Below are 24545 nucleotides of genomic sequence, written 5' to 3'. Positions count from 1 at the left end.
TTCCATGAAGGCTTTAATCACAGGTATTTTCCACCACAATACCTTCTGCTGTGACGTGGTGTAGGCAGACAACGCCGCTAGGTGAACCTTTAAGGAATTGAAGACTAACCCAGAGTCCAACAGATGGGTTAGAGGAACAAGTTACTTTCTTACTTGGTAACGTTCTTTCGATGGGATGGTCCGACGACGTATTCCATATCTATGACAGGTAATGTTCAAAGCTGTGCTGCTTCAGAAAATCTTCGGCGTCTGCGTCGATGACGTCGATGCGCCGTCCTCGAGGACCTCCTCCGACAGCATACGTCACCCGATGTGATAAGTAGGACACACGACGCCCATAGCCTCAGTTGTAGTTTTTTCCCCCAGAACGTGTGCCACCAGTTTTCTGCCAGTCAGATACACAAGGCCCTTCGGAATGCAAGCTGCAATCGCAAAAGAAATTCTGCAGCGGGGAAGGTGGGGAGGGAGCGATATGGAATACGTCGTCGGACCATCCCATCGAAAGAACGTTACCAGGTAAGAAAATAACTTGTTCTTCGAGGGGATTGGGTCCTCCGACGTATTCCATATCTATGTCAGACTCCCAAAGCAGTACCAAGCAAGAAGGTGGGAAACGAATTTAGAACACAAATTTAGCATGCCCAATCAAATTGCGGAATAAAGGACTGCCTTGCCAAAGGCCAGACCCTGCCCTCGGATGGAATCGAGGGAGTAGTGACGTACAAAAGTATGTACTGAAGCCCAGGTGGCTGCATCACAGATGTGACGAATAGGAACACCCTCTGCAGGGCAGTAGACGCAGCCACTCCCCTGGGAGAATGAGCCCGCAAGCCAGCCGGAGGCTCCTTACCCGCCAAGCGGTAACACTCGGAGATAGCTAAAATAATCCAACGAGAAAATCTGTTTCGTCACAGCTTGTCCCAGAAGCTTTCCAGCGTAACCAATGAAAAGTTGATCGTCCACTCTGACCCGGGACATGCGCGAAATATAAAAGCTCAACGCTCTCCTAGGATCAAGCCTATGGAGCCTCTGCTCTTCCTTACCAGGATGTGGAGGAGGATAGAAAGCCGGAAGAACAACCTTCTGGCTCAAATGAAATTCCGAAACCACCTTCGGAAGAAAAGAAGGGCGAATTCTAAGGACAACCCTGTCCTTATGAAACACAGTGAAGGGTGGCTTAAGTGAAAGTGCCTGTAACTCACTCACTCTGTGAGCGGAAGTAACTGCAACCAAAAAACACAGTTTTCAGAGTTAACAGTCTCAAAGGGCAAGAATGCAAAGGCTCAAACGGAGCACCCATAAGAAACTTAAGAAGAAGGTTCAAATCCCAACCGGGCACCAGAAAAGGTGACGGAGGGAACACATTAGTGAGCCCTTTCAAAAACTGAGAAATTAAAGGAATCTTAAAATAGGAACATTCTTCAGACGAGCGCTTAAATATGGACAGCGCCACCAGGTAACCTTTAATGGTCCCCACTTGCAAGCCCCTGTGGGCCAAGGAAAGCAAAAAAGACAGACCATGGGAACGTCACATTCAAAAGTATCCACATTCTTAACTCTACACCAGTCGCAGAACTTTCTCCAACGGCAACGGTACAGAGACTTTGTTGCCGGCCGCCTGGCCGAGAGCAACACCCCCATCACGTCTTCAGGGAGGTCCCAATCCTTATACCTCAACCTTTCAGAAGCCAAGCGTGAAGGTTGAGGGATCTGTCCTCTGGATGGAGAACATGACCCCCCTTCTGTGAGAGCAGATCGTCTCGGTAGGGAAGACGACGTGGAGGGCAGATGGACAAGTCGAGAAGGTCCGGATACCACGTCCTCCGGGCCCACGCCTGAGCAATGAGGATCATCCGGGAACCGAACCTCCGCAGTACTTGCGGGATGACGGGGACTGGAGGAAACGCGTACAGCAGTGGGAATGACCACTCCACCACGAACGCGTCTCCTAAGGCTCCTTTTGGAGGAAATTCCCGCGAGCAGAACCTTTCGCACTTCCGGTTGAAACTGGAGGCGAAGAGATCCACTTGAGGGGTCCCCCAAAGGGCGAAGATCTCCAGGAGAATCTCCTGAGCCAGCTCCCACTCGTGAGAGATCATGCTCTGCCTGCTCAGAGCGTCCGCCGTCTCCGGCCAGATGAACAGCTGAGATCGAAACTTCCTGCTGGATGGCCCAGAACTCGAGCTGCATCGCCTCCCTGCACAGAGGAAGTGACCCTGCCCCCCCCCCCCCTTTTGTTGAGGTAGTGCATGGCCACCGTGTTGTCCGTTAGAAACAGGACACTCTTTCCTCGCACAGTCGGCAGAAAAGCCTTCAGGGCAAGCCTGACGGCCCTCAGCTCCAACAGATTGATATGGAGTCTGGACTCCGACGGAGACCAACGACCGCTGACTGTCAACACGTTGGCATGAGCTCCCCATCCCGCGAGGGATGCGTCCGTCACGATCGTCACCTCAGGCCAGGGCAGCCAAAATGGGGCCCCCTTCATCAGATTGCCTTCGACGGCCCACCACAGAAGGTCCTGGGCGACCGAGGGCGGCACCTGAACAGGGTCCGACAGCCTGCCGGAGGACTGAGACCACTGGAGCTTGAGTGCCCATTGAAAGATCTCATCCGCAGACGAGCCTCTGGCACCATTAAGAATGCAGGATGCCATGAGGCTGAGCAGTCCCAAGAACTCGGACGCTGGGAGATTCTGGGCAAGTTGAAACTTGTGCACCATCTGCTGAATGTGAAGCGCCCTCACCTGGGGAGGAAAACACTGCCCCAGGGATGTGTCAAGCACTGCTCCGATGTACTGGAGCTGCTGCGTTGGTGTCAAATGGGACTTCTTTAAATTGAGGGAGAAGCCCAGCTTGTGAAGGGAGTGGCAGGTGACGGACAGATGATCCAGGACTTGCTCGGGAGAGCTCCCCCTGATCAAACAATCGTCCAGGTAGGGGTAGACGTGAATCCCCCCTTTCCTGAGATGCGCTGCCACCACCACCATGAGCTTGGTGAAAACCCTCGGGGCGGAGGACAATCCAAACGGCAGGACCCGTAACTGAAAGTGCGAGTCGCCAACCGCGAACCTCAGGTACTTCTTGTGCTTGGGATGGATCGGCACATGGAAGTAAGCGTCCTTGAGGTCGCGAGACACCAACCAGTCCTGAAGTTGAAGGGCCTGGAGGACTTCAGAGAGAGTAACCATCTTGAACTTGTCCTTCCTGAGGAGTTTTTTCAAACCGCGCAAGTCCATGATGGGTCTCAATCCCCCGTCTTTCTTCGAAATCAAAAAATAAGGGGAATACCATCCCTTGTCCCTCTCCGCTACAGGCACCAGTTCTATGGCGCCTTTCTCCAGCAGGGCTTGAATTTCCTGTGCAAGGAGCGGATCCGGACTCTTCAAAGAGAGGTTCCCAGGTGGATTGTCGTGGGGCCTCTGCCGAAAGGGAAGACAGTAGCCGTGGGTTATGATCTCCAGAACCCACACATCTGAAGTAATGGCTCGCCACTCTACAAGATGCTGCGCAAGCCTTCCCCAACCGGCGAACCATGGGACCTGGCCTCATGACTGAGTGGTAGCGGCTGCGGCGTTGCCTGAGGGCAAAGAGGCAACTGCCCGAGCGGCCTTGGCACCTCGAGTACCCTTGTTTCCACCTCTGGCACTCTTACGGTGGCCTCTTTGACTGCTAGCTCCTCTCGCTTTACTGAAGGACGAGTAATAGCGAAAGGAACCTCCCCTCCATTGCTGTCCCCTAGGACGAAAAGGCAGAGGTTGTCGAACTGCAGCGCCCAACGACTTCGCTGCAGCTTTGGAGGTCTGCAACCTCTCAAGGCTCTCGACAGCCTTGCTGCCAAAAAGATGTTCACCGTCAAAGGGCATGTTGAGGAGCCGGGACTGCACATCAGGAGCGAACCCAGACTTCCGCAACCACGCAAACCTGCGTATTACGGTGCTCACCGCCATGGACCCGGCTGACACAATATGCCATGTCCAAACCCGACTGAACGGCCTCACACATGGCATCCTTGCCATCCTGAACCATAGCAAGGAAACCATCCCGTTCGTCCCCTTCGGGAATATGTTCAGCCGCTAATGAAACACAGTTCCACAGAGTGTGTGTGAAACGAGACAAGGCACATATGGAGTTGGCCGCCTGAAGCGCCATACCCCCTGAAGAAAACACTTTCTTCGCCCAGCCGTCAAAACGTTTGTCGACCCTATCCGGAGGGATGGGAGGATACGGCGCCTGCTTTGCCGGGGCCGTACCCGCCGGCACCACCAAACTCTCCGGAGTGGGGTGCCTGGACAAGTAGCAGGGGTCGCTACTGGCTGGACGGTATTTTCGCGACAAAGACTTGCCCACTGCTGGGAGGCTCTCTGGAGCAGTCCAAGCCGCCGCCACCCTTCTCTGCAGAGCCATATGAAACGGCAATACCTGGTCAGTGGGGGGACCAAGATCAAGGATGTCCGTGAGATCATCCTGAACGAACTCCCCTGGGGGAGCCGACCAACCAAAGTACTCGGTGACCCGAGACATAAGGCACTGATATGAAGAATCGGCATGAGTGCCAGGCTCCGGCCTACAAAACTCCACCTCCGGTGAGGTGTCCAGTCCACTGGCATCATGCAGTGACTGCCGCAGGTCATCAAACTGGCTATGGCCCGAGATAAGCTCATCTGGTACCGTAACCGGAACCAAGCCTTCATCAGAGCCATCATCACCCTCTGAAATGTACTCCAGGCGGTGAGAGGAAGACATCTGGGGACCAAAGCTGTGCCTGACCGTAGCCAGAGCCTTTCTAGGGGCCCCTCCGACACCACTGCCTCGAAAGGCGTTGAGGGCGCCGAACGAGTCGGCGCAGGCGTCGAGAGAATCGGCGTTGACGTCGAGAGAATCGGCGTCGAGCGAATCGGCATCGACGTCGAGCGAATCGGCGTCAGCTGCAGCGCCGCCAGCATCGACGGCGTCGACACAGGCCTCGAAGCCGGAGCTCCGAGCGTGTCTCTCGACGACCTACGCGCCGACGACCCCCTCGGAGGCAGAGCCTCGAGAGAAATCGTTGACGTCTTCTTCGAAGACGGCACAGGATCACGCGGTCTCGAGCGCGTCGAGGACCGGGACCTGGAACGTGCATGGCGAAAACGGCTACCCTTGTCCGAGCGGGACCCCTCCCGCGAGCCGCGCCGACCACCCGAGCCCAAAGGCATACTAGCCGCGTCTCTCGACTGGTGCCAACCGACCCCACTTGGAGGCACGGACGGACCGGTGCCCTGCGATTCAAGAATCGCTAGCATCTGCTTCCCGAAGGTGTCGCTTGCATGGTGGGATAAGCGACCCGCCGATGGGCGGAATCCTCAGAAGAGGACGGGGAAGGCGACCGATGCCGGCGCTTCCGGGAATGCCTCGAAGAGGCGGAGGAGTGGCGAGACCGACTCTTGGAAGGAGACCCACTGGACTTCCGACGATGACGCGGAGAGTCGCCTCTCGGGTCATCCGTCGAAAGCCCAGTAGACCTCGACTTCCGGGGCTTAGACACCCGACCTACCGACAGCTTCTTCTTGCGTTCCCGCAAGGCCTTGGCCGTGAGTGACTGGCAGTCGACACAGTCGTCTATATCGTGGGCCTCCCCGAGGCACCAGAGGCAGGCGTCGTGCGAGTCCGTGACCGACATCTTGGACCCACAATCCCTGCATTTCTTGAAGCCCGGACGCGGGGTTGAAGACAAAGTAGACATCGCCACAAACAGGTCTTCACAAAAAACCGAACAGGTTCAACAAACCGAGAAGAAAACAGCAAACTCCAAAGAGTCGAGGCGTACCGAGATTCACGAAGTGAACACGTTCGCAGAAAAAACGGAACTGAGGCTATGGGCGTCGTGCGTCCTACTTATCACATTGGGTGACGTCGGCCGTCGGTGGAGGTCCTCTGGGACGGCGCATCGACGCAGGACGCAGACGCCGAAGATTTTCCGAAGCAGCACAGCTGTGGACATTACCTGTCATAGATATGGAATACGTCAGAGGACCCAATCCCCTCGAAATAACACGTGTGAAGGCGAGCAATCGTTGGGATTGACGCCTTTGGAACTGCACTAGATGACAAACGTTTCCATTTGCTGGCATAGCAATAACATGTGTTAGGCTTTCTTGCCTCCCTCATGCATCTTTGAGGGAGTTGCAGATGTCCAACCTCTATGACCTCAGGAGCCAGGCTGCTAAGTTCAGAGTTTGTGGGCATGGGTGCAGAGTCTCCCCCCTGTCCTGAGACAACATGTTGTATGGGCAGGGCAGCTTGACTGGTGGGGAGAGGGACATTTCCATCAGGTGCGGGAATCAAGGTTGGCGGGCCCACATGGGAGCCACTAGAATCATGGTGACTGGTTTCCGGTGCATCTTGTGTACTATCTTGTTCAGAAGGGCAGTCGGGGGAAAAGCGTAGACAAATTTCCCCGATCAAGTTATCCAGAGACTGTTCCCCTTGGATCGGTGCTGGGGGTAGCTGTAATCATGGCATTGGGCATTCTCCTGAGTAGCGAACAGGTCGATCTCTGGAAACCACCATTCTTGCGAAGACGTTGGACACAATGTCTTCGTGCAGTCGCCATCCGTACTCTTCTGGCAGAGGAAAATCTCTGCTGAGTACGTCTGCCAGAAGATTGAGTTCCCCTGGAACATGTTGGGATATCAGGAACATCTTGTGTTTGCGAGCCCATATCCAGATGTTTTGGGACAGCTTGGATAGCTATGGAGAGCGAGTGGCCCCCTGTTTGTTCAGGTAATACATTGCTCTTGTGCTGTCTTCCCTTGCAGTTGCTCCTGAAAGGCTTTTAATGCTTTGAACACTGCTAGTAGCTCCAGTAGGTTTATATGGTTGGACGCTACCTGAGGGGACCACACTCCATGCGCTGTCTGTTGAAGCAGGTGAGCCCCCCATCCCGTGAGAGATGCGTCTGTCGTGAGAGTGGCTTCCACTGCAGGGGTGGTGAAGGTTTTCCCCTTCAAGAGGTTCTCCCTCGACCACCACTGCAGAGAGAGAACAAGGGCTGGCGAGACAACTAACAGATCTTCCCATTGTCCGCTGGCGTGACACCACTGGCTGTTGAGCCACTCTTGCATGGGACGCATGCACAGCCGCGCGTGGGGAACCAAGTATATGCATGACACCATCATCCCTAGCAAACGTATAGCTTTGAGTACCGTCGCCTCTCGACTGGCTACATACTGAGGAACCTGAGAGAGCATGTTCTGAACCCTCTCGCTGGAAGGGAAGACTAGACCGTCTTCCGTACGAATTAGAGCCCCCAGGAACTGTTTTACTTGGCTGGGGACTAAGCTGGATTTCTTTTCATTGATAGAAAATCCCAGGCTGAACAGTAGGTCTACTGTTTTTGGGTGTTCAAAAAACAAACGTCGAACGAGCCCCCCGTGATGAGCCAATCGTCGAGGTAAGGGTAAACTGGAACTGAAAGTCTGCACAGGTGTGCCGCTGCCACTGCCAGGACCTTGGTAAACACCCTTGGCGCCGAGGCTATGCCGAAGGGGAGTACCTTGAACTGGTAGTGTTTGTCCTGAATCGCGAACCTTAGGAATTTTCTGTGCGCTGGCAGCATTGAAATATGAAAGTATGCATCTTTCATATCCAATGTTGTCATGAAGTCCCCCTGTTTTAGCAATGGGATCACCTCTTGCAGTGTTACCATGCAAAACTTCTGGGGATTATGAACTTGTTCGCTGGGCGCAGGTCTAGAACAGGACACATGGTGAGATCCTTTTTGGGTACAAGGAAGTACACTGAATAGATACCCTCGTTTACCTGAAGAATCGGGACGGCTTCTATGGCGTCCTTTCCCAGCAGCGCTTCCACCTCTTGGATCAGGATCTGCAGATGTTCCGGCGGTCTGAACTGTGGAGGTCGGGCGAATTCCACGCAGTAACCGTGGGCGACCGTCTTTAAGACCCACTGGTCTGAAGTTATCCCCTCCCATGCCTTGAGGAAAGATGTTAATCGCCCCCGACCAGGGAGACATGGGAGGGGACCTGGACTTGGTGGTAATTTCTGACCCGAAGTTGACGCTCCTCTGGAATTGGAGCCTCTGCCTCTATTCTTTCCGCGCTTCTGACCCCTCTGGGGATAGTAAGTGGGGCTTGCAGCCGGTTGACTTGAGTTGAAGTTGCCCGTGCCGAAATTGTTTTGAGTGGCGCAGGCTTGTCCTCGAAAGGACCGCCGAGAATTACTGCCCCTCTGTATAGAGGGTTTCTGGGAAATTTGGTGCAGCGACTTAATAGTCTTGTGCTCCTTCTTGGCTGTCTCCAACGCATCGTCTACCGCCTTCCCGAAGAGGTTGGCCTCTTCGATGGGTTTGTTGATAATGGATGCCTAGGTCTCAGGCCTGAAGCCCGACGTGCGTAGTCATGCTTGCCTCTTTAGGAGAGTACCCTGTGCGAGAGACCTGCCTGCTGTCTCTGCGGTGTCCAGACGATTCTTTACCACATTCTGATTGGCAAGTTTGCCCTCTGAGATAATGGTGAGAAGCTTGGCTCTGGTTGGTTCTGGAACCTTTTGAAGGCCTTCCTGGAGTAGGTTCAATTGGGCGTCGACGCAGCTTGCTAGTAACGTCGTGTTATTGGCAATCCGGACGGTATAGGCCGCCGCCGACATAACCCTTTTGCCTAAGGCATACAACCTTTTGGACTCCTTGTACGGAGGTGACTCTCCCGTGGCAAGACGAGCATCTGCTCTCTTGCGAGTGTTGGTCACCACCAGCGAGTTTGGGATTGCGTGTCCTTTGATATAAAGCGGGTCGGTGGGGGAGGGCCGGAAAAGTTTTTCGACCCTTGGGTTCACAGACCTAGTCTGAGCGGGTGTGAGCATGGAAGGGGCCAGCCGCCTCTTTACAGAGCTCAAGAGAGGGATAGACCGGCTTGCCGGAGCCTTTTCATAAATAATGTCCTCCGCGAAATCTTGTTCGGGCAAGGCTTCAAGCGTGGCAATTTTAAAGAATTCTGCTGATTTTTTCAACATGTTGTTGAAAGCCATTTGATCATCCACCAGGGAAGCTTGTCGAATCGGGGTGGATAGGGGAGAGTCAAGGCAAACGATATCAGAGTTGTGATCGTCCTGCTGGGTGTCCTCCCAGTTGTCCGTTGCTCCTTGATCTTCCCCATAGTTGTCCAGAAAAGAGGACTCCTCTTCTGTATAGATGTCTCTATACGTGTCCATCTGGACATCATCTTGATAGTCAACTTGGTGTTGGAAATCTAGGTGTTGGACATCTTGTGTTTGAGGGTTAGGGTCTACCCAAGCTTTTTTCAGCAGAGGTTGATCAGAAGCCCTGAAAATCTGCTCCAGACGATCCATACACCCCTCGAATTGCTCCGTGGTCCACTTGGATGACCCAAATGGACCTAGACGAGTAGGAACCGTGTTCTCGCCCTAAGGCGTTGAGAGGATGATCTCAGGGTGCTTGAGAGGGGTACCTGGCTTTCTTCGTAAGAGTCTTCGGGATCGTCTTCCAAATCCGTGGCAAACTTTTTGGCGGATTGGCCCATAACTGTGGGCGGAACCGGAACTAGGCCCACCGCCGTAGCAATCCTATTGATGCTCTTACGGATAGTCACCGAATCTTCGGGAGACAACGCCTCGGATGATGTGCCGGCAGTCGAAATGTCTTCTGCGGCTGCAGAAGGGCCAGCGGATGGCTTCTCGGGTAGAGGCCTACTCGTAGTTTTCGGGCCTGTACGGGCCTTGGAACCCTTGGAATCCGTTGAAGTTTCTTGTTCTGAAACTTCGGCGCGTGTAGTTTGGCGAGTAGCGCCCTTGCTATGTTTGTTATGTCCAGTCGGCATGCGCTGCTGCGGATGCGGGGGAGGCTTCCGACCTGACCGATCCGTGGGCACCGCCGAAATTTCCGGCGGGCCCGTTGGCGCTTTCGCCTTCTTTGACGATGTCGAGGACAGCGTTTGGGTTGTGTGCTTGGTGCGGTGCGATTGTACGCCCCTGTCGCCGGGTGTGTTCCCTGTAGCAAGACCGGAGTCGAGCCTGGAAGGGTCGGGGATGGGTGTGGCGGCCCTAGAAGTGTCCGCCTCAAGGTCTATAACGTCCGCATTGGACGTTTGGTCATCGGACGTGCCCCCGTCACTTTCGGCTGGTGTCGCGGCAGGGGAAGGAGGCTCCACGCGTGACATGCTGTACGCGGCCCACCGCTTTAACCGGTGCTCCCTAAGGGTCTTAGGTTTAAGGAGTTTACACGCCGAACACCGCCTTTCGTCGTGCTCTAGGGGAAGACAAGTGTTACACGAGGTGTGCTGGTCTTTCCACGGATATCTAACCCTGCACACAGGGCAGAATCTAAATGGAGTCCTTTCCATAGCAGAAGGGAAGGGTGACCAGACCAAAAGGTAAAGCAGTGGAAAAGAGGAAAGACATAATAACAGTATGGCAAACCCCAAGCCCAGAAGGCCCGACCACGCGGAAGTCCGACATCTGAACCTTAGGCGTCGGAACCCACAGCCGTAGACGATTCCCCTGTAGTCTTCGTCGATGATGTTCTTGATGGGTGAAGTGACTTAACGGGGATAAACCGACAATTCGGTAAGATAAACAATGTCTCATGAAGAGCTCCGCTATAGGGCGACCAGTGATCTGGGCGGAAAAAAACAATCTGAGGGACCTCGGCGCGTGAGGGATTTTGGGTACTACACACGTCACGATAGGGATAGTGTTTCAGACACGCCTATGCCGACGTCCCCTTTCGGTTCCCGAAAGACAAGATGCAATACTCCGCGGTTAACACTGGATGTCAGACCATATGCATAGCATGTGATTCTAAGCAGATTAACAAGCATCAGAAATATATTTACATTACAGCATGCTCCACTATCACCCTCTCACACACCTTATCATGCTCCTCACAGGATTGCAATTTAACACAGCTCTCTTGTCTATCACACCTTTTTCCGGTCGATGCATCCTAAGCAGACTACGGTCCTGCTATCGCTAAGTGGTACGTAATGCATCTTAACTCATACAAGGTTTAAGCACTTTGAGACTACCATGCTTGAGTTGGTGCAGTATAAAATAACAATAATATTACTCTCCGCACCCTTGTGTAATCTCAAAATAACTAATATGAGCAAATCTGGATCCTCTGAGGCCTTCCGTTAATGTCTGGGATACAACATGAGCCTTTGAAAAACATCAAGAATGACCTCTCAATGTCAGAAGTACTCTCTGAAGTCTCGAGGAGTGACAGACAGTCTGCTACCAACAGTAATCTCTGAGAACACTCCGCTATGCCTCAGCGAGACTTAATTCTTCAATAATGCCGGGCCAATCATATTGCCCGAGGTTCTAGCAAGAAAGAGTCCAGTCACGCTAGAAATACTCCCCCAGCGACCTTTCCAGGAGCTCTAAATTATTCAGTACCTCAAAGACCTACTGCAGCAATACTTCCAAATACTCTGAATAGAGAGTACCTTTAGACACCCTTGCTTAAAATAGACCAAAACCGTAAACCTTGAGTAATGGCTGATGCATTTTAGAAATATGCACAAATACTCTAAAGCTCAGAGTAATGTCAGACATTCGTGAGATACTATGACTTTTATTAATGGTCTGTTTAACAGGAGGATTTGCTATGCCTGTGAGATTCTCACAATGACCAGATCCTCTGTCTGCATAACCCAATCCTCTGTTACTGCCGCACACCTGATGGTAGCCCCCTCCTTTACTCTGCCCCCTTCAATCTCCTCACAATGGCCGTTACCTGGTTTGCATCCTCGTGTTTCTCAAAGCTCACAAAACCAAAGCCTTTGGACTTGCCGCTGGGGTCAGTCATGACTTTCACGCTCAAAGTCTTCCCTGCAACCGATGAAAACAGTGTAAGAGGACGCAGGTCGGATAAGGAAGCACATGGACAGGTGTAACTAACGCTCGCAAAAAGCAAGGTTCTAAGGGGATCGCGGTGGCAGAGCTTCAAAGGGATGGCAGTGGACAGGGCCTCAAAGGGGATCCCAGTGGACAGGGCTCAAAGTGGATCCCAGTGGGCAGCGCTCCAAAGGGGTGACAGTGGACAGGGCCTCAAAGGGGATCCCAGTAGACAGGGCTCCAAAGGGGTGACGGTGGACAGGGCTACAAAGGGGATCCCAGCGGACAGGGCTCCAAACGAGTGACAGTGGGCAGGGCCTCAAAGGGGATCCCAGTGGACATGGCTACAAAGCGGTTCCCAGAGGACAGGACTACTAAGGGGACCCCAGTGGACAGGGCTACAAAGGGGACCCCAGTGGACAGGGCTACAAAGGGGACCCCAGTGGACAGGGCTACAAAGGGGACCCCAGTGGACAGGGCTACAAAGGGGACCCCAGTGGACAGGGCTACAAAGGGGACCCCAGTGGACAGGGCTACAAAGGGGACCCCAGTGGACAGGGCTACAAAGGGGACCCCAGTGGACAGGGCTACAAAGGGATGACAAAAAAAGGGGTGACAGCATACAGGGTTCCAAAGGGGCGACAGCGGACAAGGCTCCAAAGGGGTGACAGTGGACAGGGCTACGAAGGGGATCCCAGCAGACAGGGTTCCAAAGCGGCGCCAAAGAAAGGGGCGACAGCAGACAAGGCTCCAAAGGGGCGACAGCAGACAAGGCTCCAAAGGGGCGACAGCAGACAAGGCTCCAAAGGGGCGACAGCAGACAGGGCTCCAAAGGGGCGACAGCAGACAGGGCTCCAAAGGGGCGACAGCAGACAGGGCTCCAAAGGGGCGACAGCAGACAGGGCTCCAAAGGGGCGACAGCAGACAGGGCTCCAAAGGGGCGACAGCAGACAGGGCTCCAAAGGGGCGACAGCAGACAGGGCTCCAAAGGGGTGACAGCAGACAGGGCTCCAAAGGGGCGACAGCAGACAGGGCCTCAAAGGGGCGACAGCAGACAGGGCTTCAAAGGGGCGACAGCTGACAGGGCTCAAAAGGGGCGACAGCGGATAGGGGTCCAAAGGAGCAACAGCGGATAGGTGTTCAAAGGGGTCCAAATGGGATACCAGTGGACAGGGCGCCAAAGGACTGACAACGGACAGGGGTCCAAAGAGCTGACAGCGGACAGGGGTCCAAAGGCGATAGTGAACAGGGCAACAGCAGACATGGCTCCAAAGGGGGGCAAAAGCAGACAAGGCTCCAAAAGGGGGCGATAGCGGACGGACACAGTTCCAAGGGGGGGGGGTGACAGTGGACACGGCTCCAGGGGGGGGTGACAGCGGACATGGCTCCAAATGGGGTGGGGGAGGGGAGACAGCAGACATGGCTCCAAAGGGGGGGTGACAGCAGACACGGCTCCAAAGGTGCGCAACAGCAGACAGGGCACCAAAGGGGGGCGACAGCAGGCAGGGATCCAAATGGGGGTGACAGCAGACAAGGCTACGAAGGGGGGCGACAGCAGATAGGGCTACAAAGGGAGGCGACAGCAGACAGGGCTACAAAAGGGGGCGGGGGCCAAAGCGAACAGGGCTCCAAAGGGGCGACAGTGGAGAGGGCTCCAAAGGAGTGAGTCCAAAAGGGTGACATTGGACAGGGTCCCAAAGGGGATCCCAGTGGACAGGGTCCCAAAAGGGATCCCAGTGGACAGGGCTCCAAAGGGGATCCCAGTGGACAGGGCTCCAAAGGAGCAACAGCGATCCAAAGGGCCAACACCGGACAGGGGTCCAAAGGGGATCCTAGTGGACAGGGTTCCAAAGGGGATCCCACTGGACAGGGTTCCAAAGGGAATCCCACTGGACAGGGTTCCAAAGGAGTGGCAGCGGACGGGGCTCCGAAGGTCTTACCGCGGACAGAGCTTCAAAGGGGCAACAGCAGAGAGGGGTTCAAAGGGGCAATAGCCGAGAGGGGTCCAAAGGGGCGACATCCGAGGGGGGTCCAAAGGGGCGACATCCGAGGGGGGTCCAAAGGGGGCGCGACAGCAGAGAGGGCGCCAAAGGGGGCGCGACAGCGGAGAGGGCTCCAAAAGGAGGCGACAGCGGACATGGCTCCAAAGGAGGGCGACAGCGGACATGGCTCCAAAGGGGGGGCGACAGCAGACAGGGCACCAAAGGGGTGCGACAGCAGGCAGGGATCCAAATGGGGGTGACAGCAGGCAGGGATCCAAATGGGGTGATAGCGGACAGGGCTACAAAGGGGGGCGACAGCAGATCGGGCTACAAAGGGAGGCGACAGCAGACAGGGCTACAAAGGGGGGCTGGGGCCAAAGCGAACAGGGCTCCAAAGGGGCGACAGTGGAGAGGGCTCCAAAGGAGTGAGTCCAAAAGGGTGACATTAGACAGGGTCCCAAAGGGGATCCCAGTGGACAGGGCTCCAAATGGGATCCCAGTGGACAGGGCTCCAAAGGGGATCCCAGTGAACAGGGCTCCAAAGGAGTGGCAGTGGACGCGGCTCCGAAGGTCTAACCGCGGACAGAGCTTCAAACGAGCAACAGCAGAGAGGGGTTCAAAGGGGCAATAGCCGAGAGGGGTCCAAAGGGGCAACACCGGACAGGGGTCCAAAGGGGATCCCACTGGACAGGGTTCCAAAGGGAATCCCAGTGGACATGGTTCCAAAGGGAATCCCAGTGGACATGGTTCCAAAGGGAATCCCAGTGGACAGGGTTCCAAAGAGGATCCCAGTGGACAGGGTTCCAAAGAAGATCCCAGTGGACAGGGTTCCAAAGAGGATCCCAGTGGACAGGGTGCCAAAGGAGTGGCAGTGGATGGGGCTCCGAAGGTCTGACCGCGGGCAGACCTTCAAAGGAGCAACAGCAGAGAGGAGTTCAAAGGGGCAATAGCCGAGAGGGGTCCAAAGGGGAAACAGCCGAGGGGGGTCCAAAGGGGTGACAACCGAGGTGTTCCAAAGGGGGCACGACAGCAGAGAGTGCTCCAAAAGGGGCGCGACAGCAGAGAGGGCTCCAAAAGGGGGAGACAGCGGGCATGGCTCCAAAGGGGGGGATGATAGTGGGCAATGCTCTAAAGGGGATCCCAGTGGACAGGGCTCCAAAGAGGATCCCAGTGGACAGAGCTCCAAAGGAGATCCCAATGGACAGGGCTCCTAAGGGGATCCCAGTGGACATGCAGACAGGGCTCCAAAGGAGTGACAACAGACAGGGTCCAAAGGGGTGACAGCAGACAGGGCTCCAAAGAGGTGACAGCAGACAGGGCTCCAAAGGGGTGACAGCAGACAGGGCTCCAAAGGGGTGACAGCAGACAGGGCTCCAAAGGGGTGACAGCAGACAGGGCTCCAAAGGGGTGACAGCAGACAGGGCTCCAAAGGGGTGACAGCAGACAGGGCTCCAAAGGGGTGACAGCAGACAGGGCTCCAAAGGGGTGACAGCAGACAGGGCTCCAAAGGGGTGACAGCAGACAGGGCTCCAAAGGGGTGACAGCAGAGAGGGCTACAAAGGGGTGACAGCAGAGAGGGCTACAAAGGGGTGACAGCAGAGAGGGCTACAAAGGGGTGACAGCAGAGAGGGCTACAAAGGGTGACAGCGCTCCAAAGGGGAGACAGCGGACAGGGTCCAAAGGGGTGACAGCGCACGGGGTGCCAGCCGACAGGGTCCAAAGGGGTGACAGCGGACAGGGTCCAAAGGGGTGACAGCGGACAGGGTCCAAAGGGGTGACAGCGGACAGGGTCCAAAGGGGTGACAGCGGACAGGGTCCAAAGGGGTGACAGCGGACAGGGTCCAAAGGGGTGACAGTGAACCTGGTTTGTTGGATGCAACAGGGGTCTAAGCCTTGAGAAGTTCCCATTTGGAGGGTTCTACCAGGGGAGGAAGGGGTCTCTTATTCAGAGGGTTCTGAGGGGTGTAGTTCTCCAAATGGTGATCCCTGTTTGGGGCTCTTCGACAGGACTATGGCAGTCTGAAGAGTTTCGAGTGACAGGGCCTATATGTAGGAGTTTGAGGAGGGGGGTATGTGCAACGTTCTGCAGCAAAGCACCAGATGCAGAGTATGGGCAGCATATGCACACAGGAAATGCAGATGCAGCACACTGGGCGCACAGACAGAGCATGGTCTGGAGAGGGCATTGCAGTGAGAGGCAGGGTATCCGCCAAGGTCACACGGCATGCAGGGAGCGCCCAGGCCCCTGGTGAAACCTACCGTACTTGCTGAAGAGCTCCTTGAGCCGCTCGTCATCCATCTCATCCCCAAAGTTCTTGATGTAAACATTGGTGAATTCTTTGGCTTTGGCCCCCAGTTCCACCTCTCGCTCCTTCCGAGACTTGAAGCGCCCCACAAACCTGATGGGTACAGGATGGAGACATCATGATTGCCATGGATACAAGCCACACCCTGAGCAGTGGGTCTCCGGGGTGGTGCTGGATGGAATGGGGTAAGAACAATCTTTAATGTAAGCATCTCAGGATATTTCTTTTTATTTATTTAAAATGTTAATATAGTATGCGCTAGGCCCAAATGCATCTGAGTGCTTTACACTAATTGTCATACATAATAAAAAGTACATTAATAATACAAACCAATAACATTCTAAATGTAAAACATTAAGATCTGATAAAAAGCGAGAAACAAGACATCAATAAACATTATTTCATAGTAAACTTCCATAGCCATGATTCCAGAATGTTCCTGAAGCTCAAGGATTCTGGAATTGTATGAAGATCAGGTGGTAGTAGGTTCCAGAAAAAAACACAGCAGCACCTGAGAAGCCTCTTTTTTGCAAAAGTTAAGCGTCTAAACTAAGGAACTTCAAATGTAGTGATCTCTTGACCCTCCTGATAGTTTTAGTTTATCTCCTAAATAAGCAGGGGTCTGAAAATGGACAATACAGAATAGATTGAAAATAATCTCATCTTCCAAAGGAAGCCAATGGAGTGCCATCAAAATAGGGTTTATGCTGTCAAAACTATGTGCCATAGAAGCCCAACATGCAGCTGCATGAAACGCCGACTTCGTGAGGGCCATAAATGATTGTGGGGAGACGATTAAAATGGAGTTTCCAACATCAATCCAGGATTAAACCAGGGATTGAGCTAAAAGACAAATAAGATCACTGCTCTTAATGCAAATAACTGAAAGTGAGCATATTGTACTCGCATATTTACATGGGGAATACAAGAAACGTCAGAGTCCAGGTAAAAACCTAATGATTTAGCTGAAGAGGAAAGTTTCGAGGAAGACTCAGCTGTACCCAAATTAAGGAAGCAGCTATAAAAAGGCTGTTTGGTTTCATGTCTTGGAAGGTTTTTTTTTTTTATGGTAATACATCCATGTCTCAATTTCTACTAAACAATCAGGTATTACTGCTTCATATCTTTCTATACTAGACCAGAGTATCATTGGCACATTGGTGTGTATCAATTCCTTATTTAACGGCCAGACTCCCAGCGGCTCCATGCATGCATTGAAAAGGAAAGGGGAAAAATTGACTCCATCGCAAAGTCCCCCTCACCAGTTTGCTTGAGCGAAGCCAATCTAATACCTGACTTCTGATCCCCATTCGACAACACAGTTTTTCTTAGAATGTCATGGTCATTGTGTGAAATGTGGCCAATAGGTAGAACGGCACCAACCAGCATACGGCATCATCACCCAAGATTCCTTAAATGTCATGAAGGATATGTAATATAACAGTTTCCGTACAGCAACCTGGACAGAAACCTGACTGAAATGGGGCAAGTAGGGTCTGATTAGTTATCGATTTGTTCAATTGATCAACAGCAAGTTTCGATACATTTACTCAGAAATGGGAAAGAGATCACTGGCCTATAGTTGGCCAAACAAGTCATATCAAGATCAGGTCTCCAGAGTCAGGGTTCTGCAAGGATATAAGCCACACCCCTGGCATGTGGGTCACTCTTCAGGGTACTCCTTCGGGATACAGATAACTCTCCAATGGGGAGAGCCATCGCTCTCCAGGGGTCACTCTCAAAGGGTCGTGGTCTAAGAACAGGGGTACTTCTCTGGCGGGACTGTACTTACACCTTGCGGTCGTTCAACAGCATACCGTTCATCTTTTCAATGGCACGATCTGCAGCATCCTGGGTCTCGAAGTGCACAAAGGCATAGCCCTTGGAGCCATTCTCATCACACACCACCTGTAATGAAACCACAGCACAATTTAAGTCAACCAGAGATACTCGAGGGAACCTATGAGTCATCAAGGACCTACAGGAGTACACACACGTTAACCCAGCCCCTCAAGTGTGAACACGTGAGTCATATCTTTCAGGCTCTGCGAGTGTGAGTATGACAGTCTTCTTCAGTCCTGTCCTCTGGGGTGGATGTGGCTCAGCCGGCCTCTGTGGATCACAGAGCACTCGCCCGCATTGTGGTCATTAGTGCACTCCATGCTGGAAAACTTGGATATCCTGATCAAGAAATATGAAAAGGCCGAAAAGCAGCCACACCACTTGAAAATGTGTCTCTCCAATCAAACACTGACAGTGAATGCCAAGCTCTGGGCTCAGAGGTCAGGCAGCTCACCTAGAAATGCGAGGCAAGGCCAGGCAAGCCATTGTCAGGCACGTCACCCGAGGAGATGAGTCGGAAAAGCATTAATGCATCAATCAAACCACAAAAGCATCCGTCTCTTTTATGGAGCAGCGAAAAAAATCACTTTACCTACAGAACCTACTGTTTCTGATTAATTGGAAAAATGCAACTTTCTGATAATTTCGTAACAATGTTTGGCACTTTTTGTTACACAGGGAGGTGCGCTGCTCGTAGGCCTTCGCCCTAGCACTCTATTTTTCCTCTCCTTTTCGTTCTCGTACCCTGCCCCTCCTTCCTGCTCTCCTTTCTCTATACCTAACCTCACGCTTCCTTCATTACAATGGATGTCATTCCAATAATGTGTCACAGCACAGGCTGGAACGCCCAGTGAAGATGGTCCGTAACTGAGCTAGAGTGCCCGCTGCCAGTGTGCTCGCGAACAAGAGTCACTGACTGCACCCATCGCTGCAGCGTGTTATAGGGCAGCCCTCTACAAATAGGAGTTTCTGACCACCCACCGGGCCAGAGCATTGATGGCGAGGGGTGAAAACAAATTTCGAAAAATGAAGGCAACGCACACCAGCGCCAATCATTTATTTGGTCAAAGACGTGAAAGCATTGACCAACATCTTCCATGCAACAGCCTTAAAACTAATAAGTTAAACAAAACAAATGTAATAGAAACTGAAAAAAGACATATCACTGTAGCATGTAAACATCCTGTGCAGGCCACAGGATTGCAAGTCTCCATATATCTCTATGTAGCAGCTGCCTGCATCAGCCATACAGAGGAACCACATGCCTGCCTTTTCTGGCCCGAAAATTAGACAAACTACCTGGAACTGGAGCAACATATGTTCAACTAGACATAGGAAATTATTTGAAATAAAAGAATCTGTTTTTTCTATTTTGTGCAAGTGTTTCTCTCACTCCTTCAATCTAATCCGCCCTCTTACTCTGCATCTCTCTGTCTCTTTCTAGTGCTGTCACATTCCCTCTGCCTCTCTAGCTCTGTCTTGGAGTCTTTTAGTTTGTGTATTTATCACTCTCTCTCCCTGTGTGTTTCTCTTTGTTTGTGCCTCTTTATTTGGGTCTCTTTCCCTTGAACTCACTCTCCCCAGTGTGACGATTAGGCAGGTCTTGTCATTTCTCCCCAAAGGTGAGCCCTTTCTTATGGAGCTAGGAGGGTGAGGCCGCTACCCGATAGTCCCCCTGGTGGTGGCAATATGCAGAAGGACCTCATAGGTAGGGACTCCCCTCCTGCGGATAAGGACATCCATCTGGGGAAAAGTCTACCTAAAACCCTGTCACATAAGCCCCTACCCTCATGGTCACCCTTTTCTCCCACCATTGAAAATGGAACCATGTGTTACTGTAAAGCCATGACTGACGAATGTAAAACATACTGGGACGAGGACTTTCCAATATGGTGTTGCTGTTACTCCAGGGCGGAGTCAACAGTATAAAGTAGAAATCAAGAACGTACTAAAGAGACCTCACTGTGGAAGCCAAAAGTACATGAACAGGACCCGGGAAGTTCAAATAAGAACGCTGCAGCTGAAGCAGTGGTGTTACTCCATGAGGGGGACAATAAGAACAGGACGTTGCTGAAACATCCCTGGTGCCGGCAGAAAGGTGGACTGTCGGGTCCAGAAAACGCTGAGACCACCAGCCTGCCGCAGAGCCGCGTAAGAAGCAAGGAGGAGGAGGAGAGGCCCTTGCGACCCTGTAAAGAACCAGAGCCGCATCCCCAGGACATCACAGGGAATGGCAGGAAGACCAGGTGGGGTTTGGGAAGAGGCCCAATGCAAAAAGAGTGCACCAGGAGTTATCTCCCTTGTCACAGTGGTCGGCATAATACAACTGCCCCAGGAGAGTACATCGGGGCCCATCTTCGTCGTTGCAGTGGTCGGCCCAATACCACTACTCAAGCAGAGTGCATCGGGGGTAGTCTCCCCCATCGCTGTGGCCAATCCAATACCACTGTCATGCAGAATGCATCGGAAGTCATCTCCCTCGTCACAGTGGTTTATCCAAAATCACCGATCAAGCAGCCTTTGTTGAGAGTCATCTTCTTCAAGGCAGTGGCCCACCCAATACCGCTGCCCAAGCAGAGTGGAACGCGAGCCATAAATCATAGGGATTCAACAAATACCACCAGGAGTTGCCTCTCGTGTGGCTGTGGCCCAATAAACATCATTGGAAAGTCAGAGCTTTGGGAAACAGTCCCATCAATACAATATAGAAACCAGTAGAGAGACATACAAGATAGATACAGCGATCCCTTGAAAATATATTCATCAGAGTGTTAAATGGAAGCCAAATAAGACTATGAGCTGGTCTACTTCCTGTAAGTATTTAAAAAGATTAATCCAGGTTTCTGCAAGAGTGCTTAAAGAACACTGTGGAGAACCTTTATAGAAGGACCAGGAGAAGGGAAACATTCCCCTGGTCCCTTATGATGGGACATTGCAGGAGTTACTTCTACTAGAAGACTGAAGCAGCCAGGAGAAGGGAGTCATTCCCCTGGTCCCTTGTGATGGGAAATGGAAGGAGTTACTTCTAGTAGAAGACTGAAGCAAGCAGCCAGGAGAAGGGAGTCATTCCCCTGGTCCCTTGTGATGGGAAATGGAAGGTGTTACTTCGACTAGAAGACTGAAGCAAGCAGCCAGGAGAAGGGGGTCATTCCCCTGGTCCCTTGTGATGGGAAATGGAAGGTTTTACTTCTACTAGAAGACTGAATCCAGGAGAAGGGAGTAATTCCCCTAGTCCCTTGTGATGGGAAATGGAAGGTGTTACTTCGACTAGAAGACTGAAGCAAGCAGCCAGGAGAAGGGAGTCATACCCCTGGTCCCTTGTGATGGGAAATGGAAGGTATTACTTCTAGTAGAAGATTGAAGCAAGCAGTCATGAGAAGGGAGTCTTTCCCCTGGTCCCTTGTGATGGGAAATGGAAGGTGTTCTACTAGAAGACTGAAGCAGCCAGGAGAAGGGAGTCATTCCCCTGGTCCCTTGTGATGGGAAATGGAAGGTGTTACTTCTAGTAGAAGACAGGAGCAAGCAGCCAGGAGAAGGGAGTCATTCCCCTGGTCCCTTGTGATGGGAAATGGAAGGTGTTACTTCTAGTAGAAGACTGAAGCAAGCAGCCAGGAGAAGGGAGTCATTCCCCTGGTCCCTTGTGATGGGAAATGGAAGGTGTTACTTCTACTAGAAGACTGAAGCAAGCAGCCAGGAGAAGGGAGTCATTCCCCTGGTCCCTTGTGATGGGAAATGGAAGGTGTTACTTCTACTAGAAGACTGAAGCAAGCAGCCAGTAGAAGGGAGTCATACCGCTGGTCCCTTGTGATGCGAAATGGAAGGAGTTACTTCTACTAGAAGACTGAAGCAAGCAGCCAGGAGAAGGGAGTAATTCCCCTGGTCCCTTATGATGGGAAATGGAAGGTGTTACTTCTAGTAGAAGACTGAAGCAAGCAGCCAGGAGAAGGGAGTCATTCCCCTGGTCCCTTGTGATGGGAAATGGAAGGTGTTACTTCTAGTAGAAGACTGAAGCAAGCAGCCAGGAGAAGGGAGTCATACCCCTGGTCCCTTGTGATGGGAAATGGAAGGTGTTACTTCTAGTAGAAGACTGAAGCAAGCAGCCAGGAGAAGGGAGTAATTCTCCTGGTCCCTTATGATGGGGCATTGGATGAGTTACCTCTACTAGAAGACTGAAGCAAGCAGCCAGGAGAAGGGAGTCATACCGCTGGTCCCTTGTGATGGGAAATGGAAGGAGTTACTTCTACTAGAAGACTGAAGCAAGCAGCCAGGAGAATAGAGTAATTTCCCTGGTCCCTTATGATGGGAAATGGAAGGTGTTACTTCTAGTAGAAGACTGAAGCAAGCAGCCAGGAGAAGGGAGTCATTCCCCTGGTCCCTTGTGATGGGAAATGGAGGTGTTACTTCTAGTAGAAGACTGAAGCAAGCAGCCAGGAGAAGGGAGTCATTCCCCTGGTCCCTTGTGATGGGAAATGGAAGGTGTTACTTCTAGTAGAAGACTGAAGCAAGCAGCCAGGAGAAGGGAGGCATTCCCCTGGTCCCTTGTGATGGGAAATGGAAGGTGTTACTTCTAATAGAAGACAGAAGCAAGCAGCCAGGAGAAGGGAGTCATTCCCCTGGTCCCTTGTGATGGGACATTGAAGTAGTTACTTCTAGTAGAAGACTGAAGCAAGCAGCCAGGAGAAGGGAGTCATTCCCCTTGTCCCTTGTGATGGGACATTGAAGTAGTTACTTCTAGTAGAAGACTGAAGCAAGCAGCCAGGAGAAGGGAGTCATTCCCCTGGTCCCTTGTGATGGGACATTGAAGGAGTTATTTCTACTAGAAGACTGAAGCAAGCAGCCAGGAGAAGGGAGTCATTCCCCTGGTCCCTTGTGATGGGACATTGAAGTAGTTACTTCTAGTAGAAGACTGAAGCAAGCAGCCAGGAGAAGGGAGTCATTCCCCTGGTCGCTTGTGATGGGACATTGAAGTAGTTACTTCTAGTAGAAGACTGAAACAAGCAGCCAGGAGAAGGGAGTCATTCCCCTGGTCCCTTGTGATGGGACATTGAAGTAGTTACTTCTAGTAGAAGACTGAAGCAAGCAGCCAGGAGAAGGGAGTCATTCCCCTGGTGCCTTGTGATGGGACATTGAAGGAGCTATTTCTACTAGAATACTGAAGCAAGCAGCCAGGAGAAGGGAGTGATTCCACTGTTGAAGGAAACGCAAACTGCACTTTACTTAAGACTTATGTTTATAGTGTTAGGGTTAGATGAGTTGGTTTCTGACGGAGGACAGAAAACATTTACTTTTGATTTTGATAGACATTCTGACAGCTCACAAGGTTTAAATAGTTTGAGACAGGGCAAGCCCCTTAGATGTAGTGATAGATAGGTGTTCTTGAGTAACACAGTCAAGGTTTATAGCCAACAAAATTGCCCCCCCCCCGTCAGTCTCCTTCTACGACACCCTCACACCACTACCCAGGATGTGTGTATTGAGAGGGGGCGGGGGATCTCTTTTTTTGATTTGCCTTTCTCTCGCTAGCCTCCTGGATCCACTATCAGTAGTGGGAGGAATATTCTCCCTCCCACTCACTCATCCTCCGTCCCTCCCTCTGGAGTCTGTGTATTGAGAAGGGGCGGGGGGTCTCTTTCTCTTTGTTTCCCTTTCTCTCGCTAGCCTCCTGGATCCACTATCAGTAGTGGGAGGGGTATTCTCCCTCCCACTCACTCCTCCTCCGTCCCTCTCTCACTCTAGTGCCTGAGTGTTGAGATTCTCTGCCTATCACTCTCCCCTCTTTTCCCTCTGTCCCTCTTTCTACACCAGCCCCCTTCCCTCGGTAAACACACTGTCAGCGCTCTCAGGTGAGCACTACTGTGGCTTAAGAAGAGCCTAAGGATGTCTGCGATGGGGCCGGCACGTTTGCCAATGGCCCGTCTCCAATGCACAGACATCCTTTGCGTTTTATGTATATAGAGGGCAGGATAGGCTACTCATAACAAACCCAGAGTAACAGATATGCATTTCCTGCTGCTTGCCACTCAGAGGGCCGCTCCACTATTGTGTTTTCTAATCTTTGGGAGAGTTCATATGATACTAAGGTAAACATGTTTTCACTCATGCTAATTAGCAGGGACAAAGGTATGTCGCAATAAAAATACCCCCGTGTTTAAAATGAAAATGATTTTTTACTTGTGCAACGAGACCTACTTGTTTACTCCCTTAGGCCAACTTCCAAAAGTGGGGAGGAAAAACCTTTCACCTTAAAATGGTACCCGGAGTAAGTGAAAGGTAACACATACAAGCATCCACATAAATAGAATGTGTTAAGTAGGCATACCCCAAACAAATAATACTTAGTGAAATATTTAGCCATAGTGCAATCCAATCAAACTGAAATGAGTAGTCACTCAAGCCAGGTCACAAATTAGGCGAGACCATGTCAGAAAGGTTTGAACGCAATTGTGACTTTGCCTTTGTGCCAGAGGCTGGCTGCCTTGATAGGCTCCTCCATGAACCTATCAACTCGGACTGTTATACCCACCCGCCCGCCTCTTCCTTTGCTCACAGTCTAGGAAGGTCCA

At 52.2% G+C, this 24545-nt stretch overlaps 1 protein-coding gene across 5 annotated transcripts in view; it reads right to left on the bottom strand.

Moving 5' to 3' along the window:
* Positions 1 to 24545, bottom strand: part of PABPC4 (poly(A) binding protein cytoplasmic 4) — a 164980-nt gene that overhangs the window by 90757 nt on the left and 49678 nt on the right. For all 5 annotated transcript variants that reach the window (XM_069622411.1, XM_069622412.1, XM_069622409.1 and 2 more), the window contains 3 exons: positions 17933 to 18048; positions 16094 to 16233; positions 11752 to 11846 (listed from right to left, as the gene is read on the bottom strand). In XM_069622411.1, the coding sequence (XP_069478512.1) occupies positions 11752 to 11846; positions 16094 to 16233; positions 17933 to 18048 (351 nt within the window). The remainder of the gene's footprint in view (positions 1 to 11751; positions 11847 to 16093; positions 16234 to 17932; positions 18049 to 24545) is intronic.

Source organism: Ambystoma mexicanum, chromosome 11 (assembly GCF_040938575.1).
Source record: "Ambystoma mexicanum isolate Mex_15411 chromosome 11, UKY_AmexF1_1, whole genome shotgun sequence".
In the NCBI taxonomy this organism is placed as follows: Eukaryota; Metazoa; Chordata; class Amphibia; order Caudata; family Ambystomatidae; genus Ambystoma; species Ambystoma mexicanum.
The sequence above is the reverse complement of the archived record's forward strand: the minus strand, read 5'-3'. Positions and strand labels throughout refer to the sequence as shown.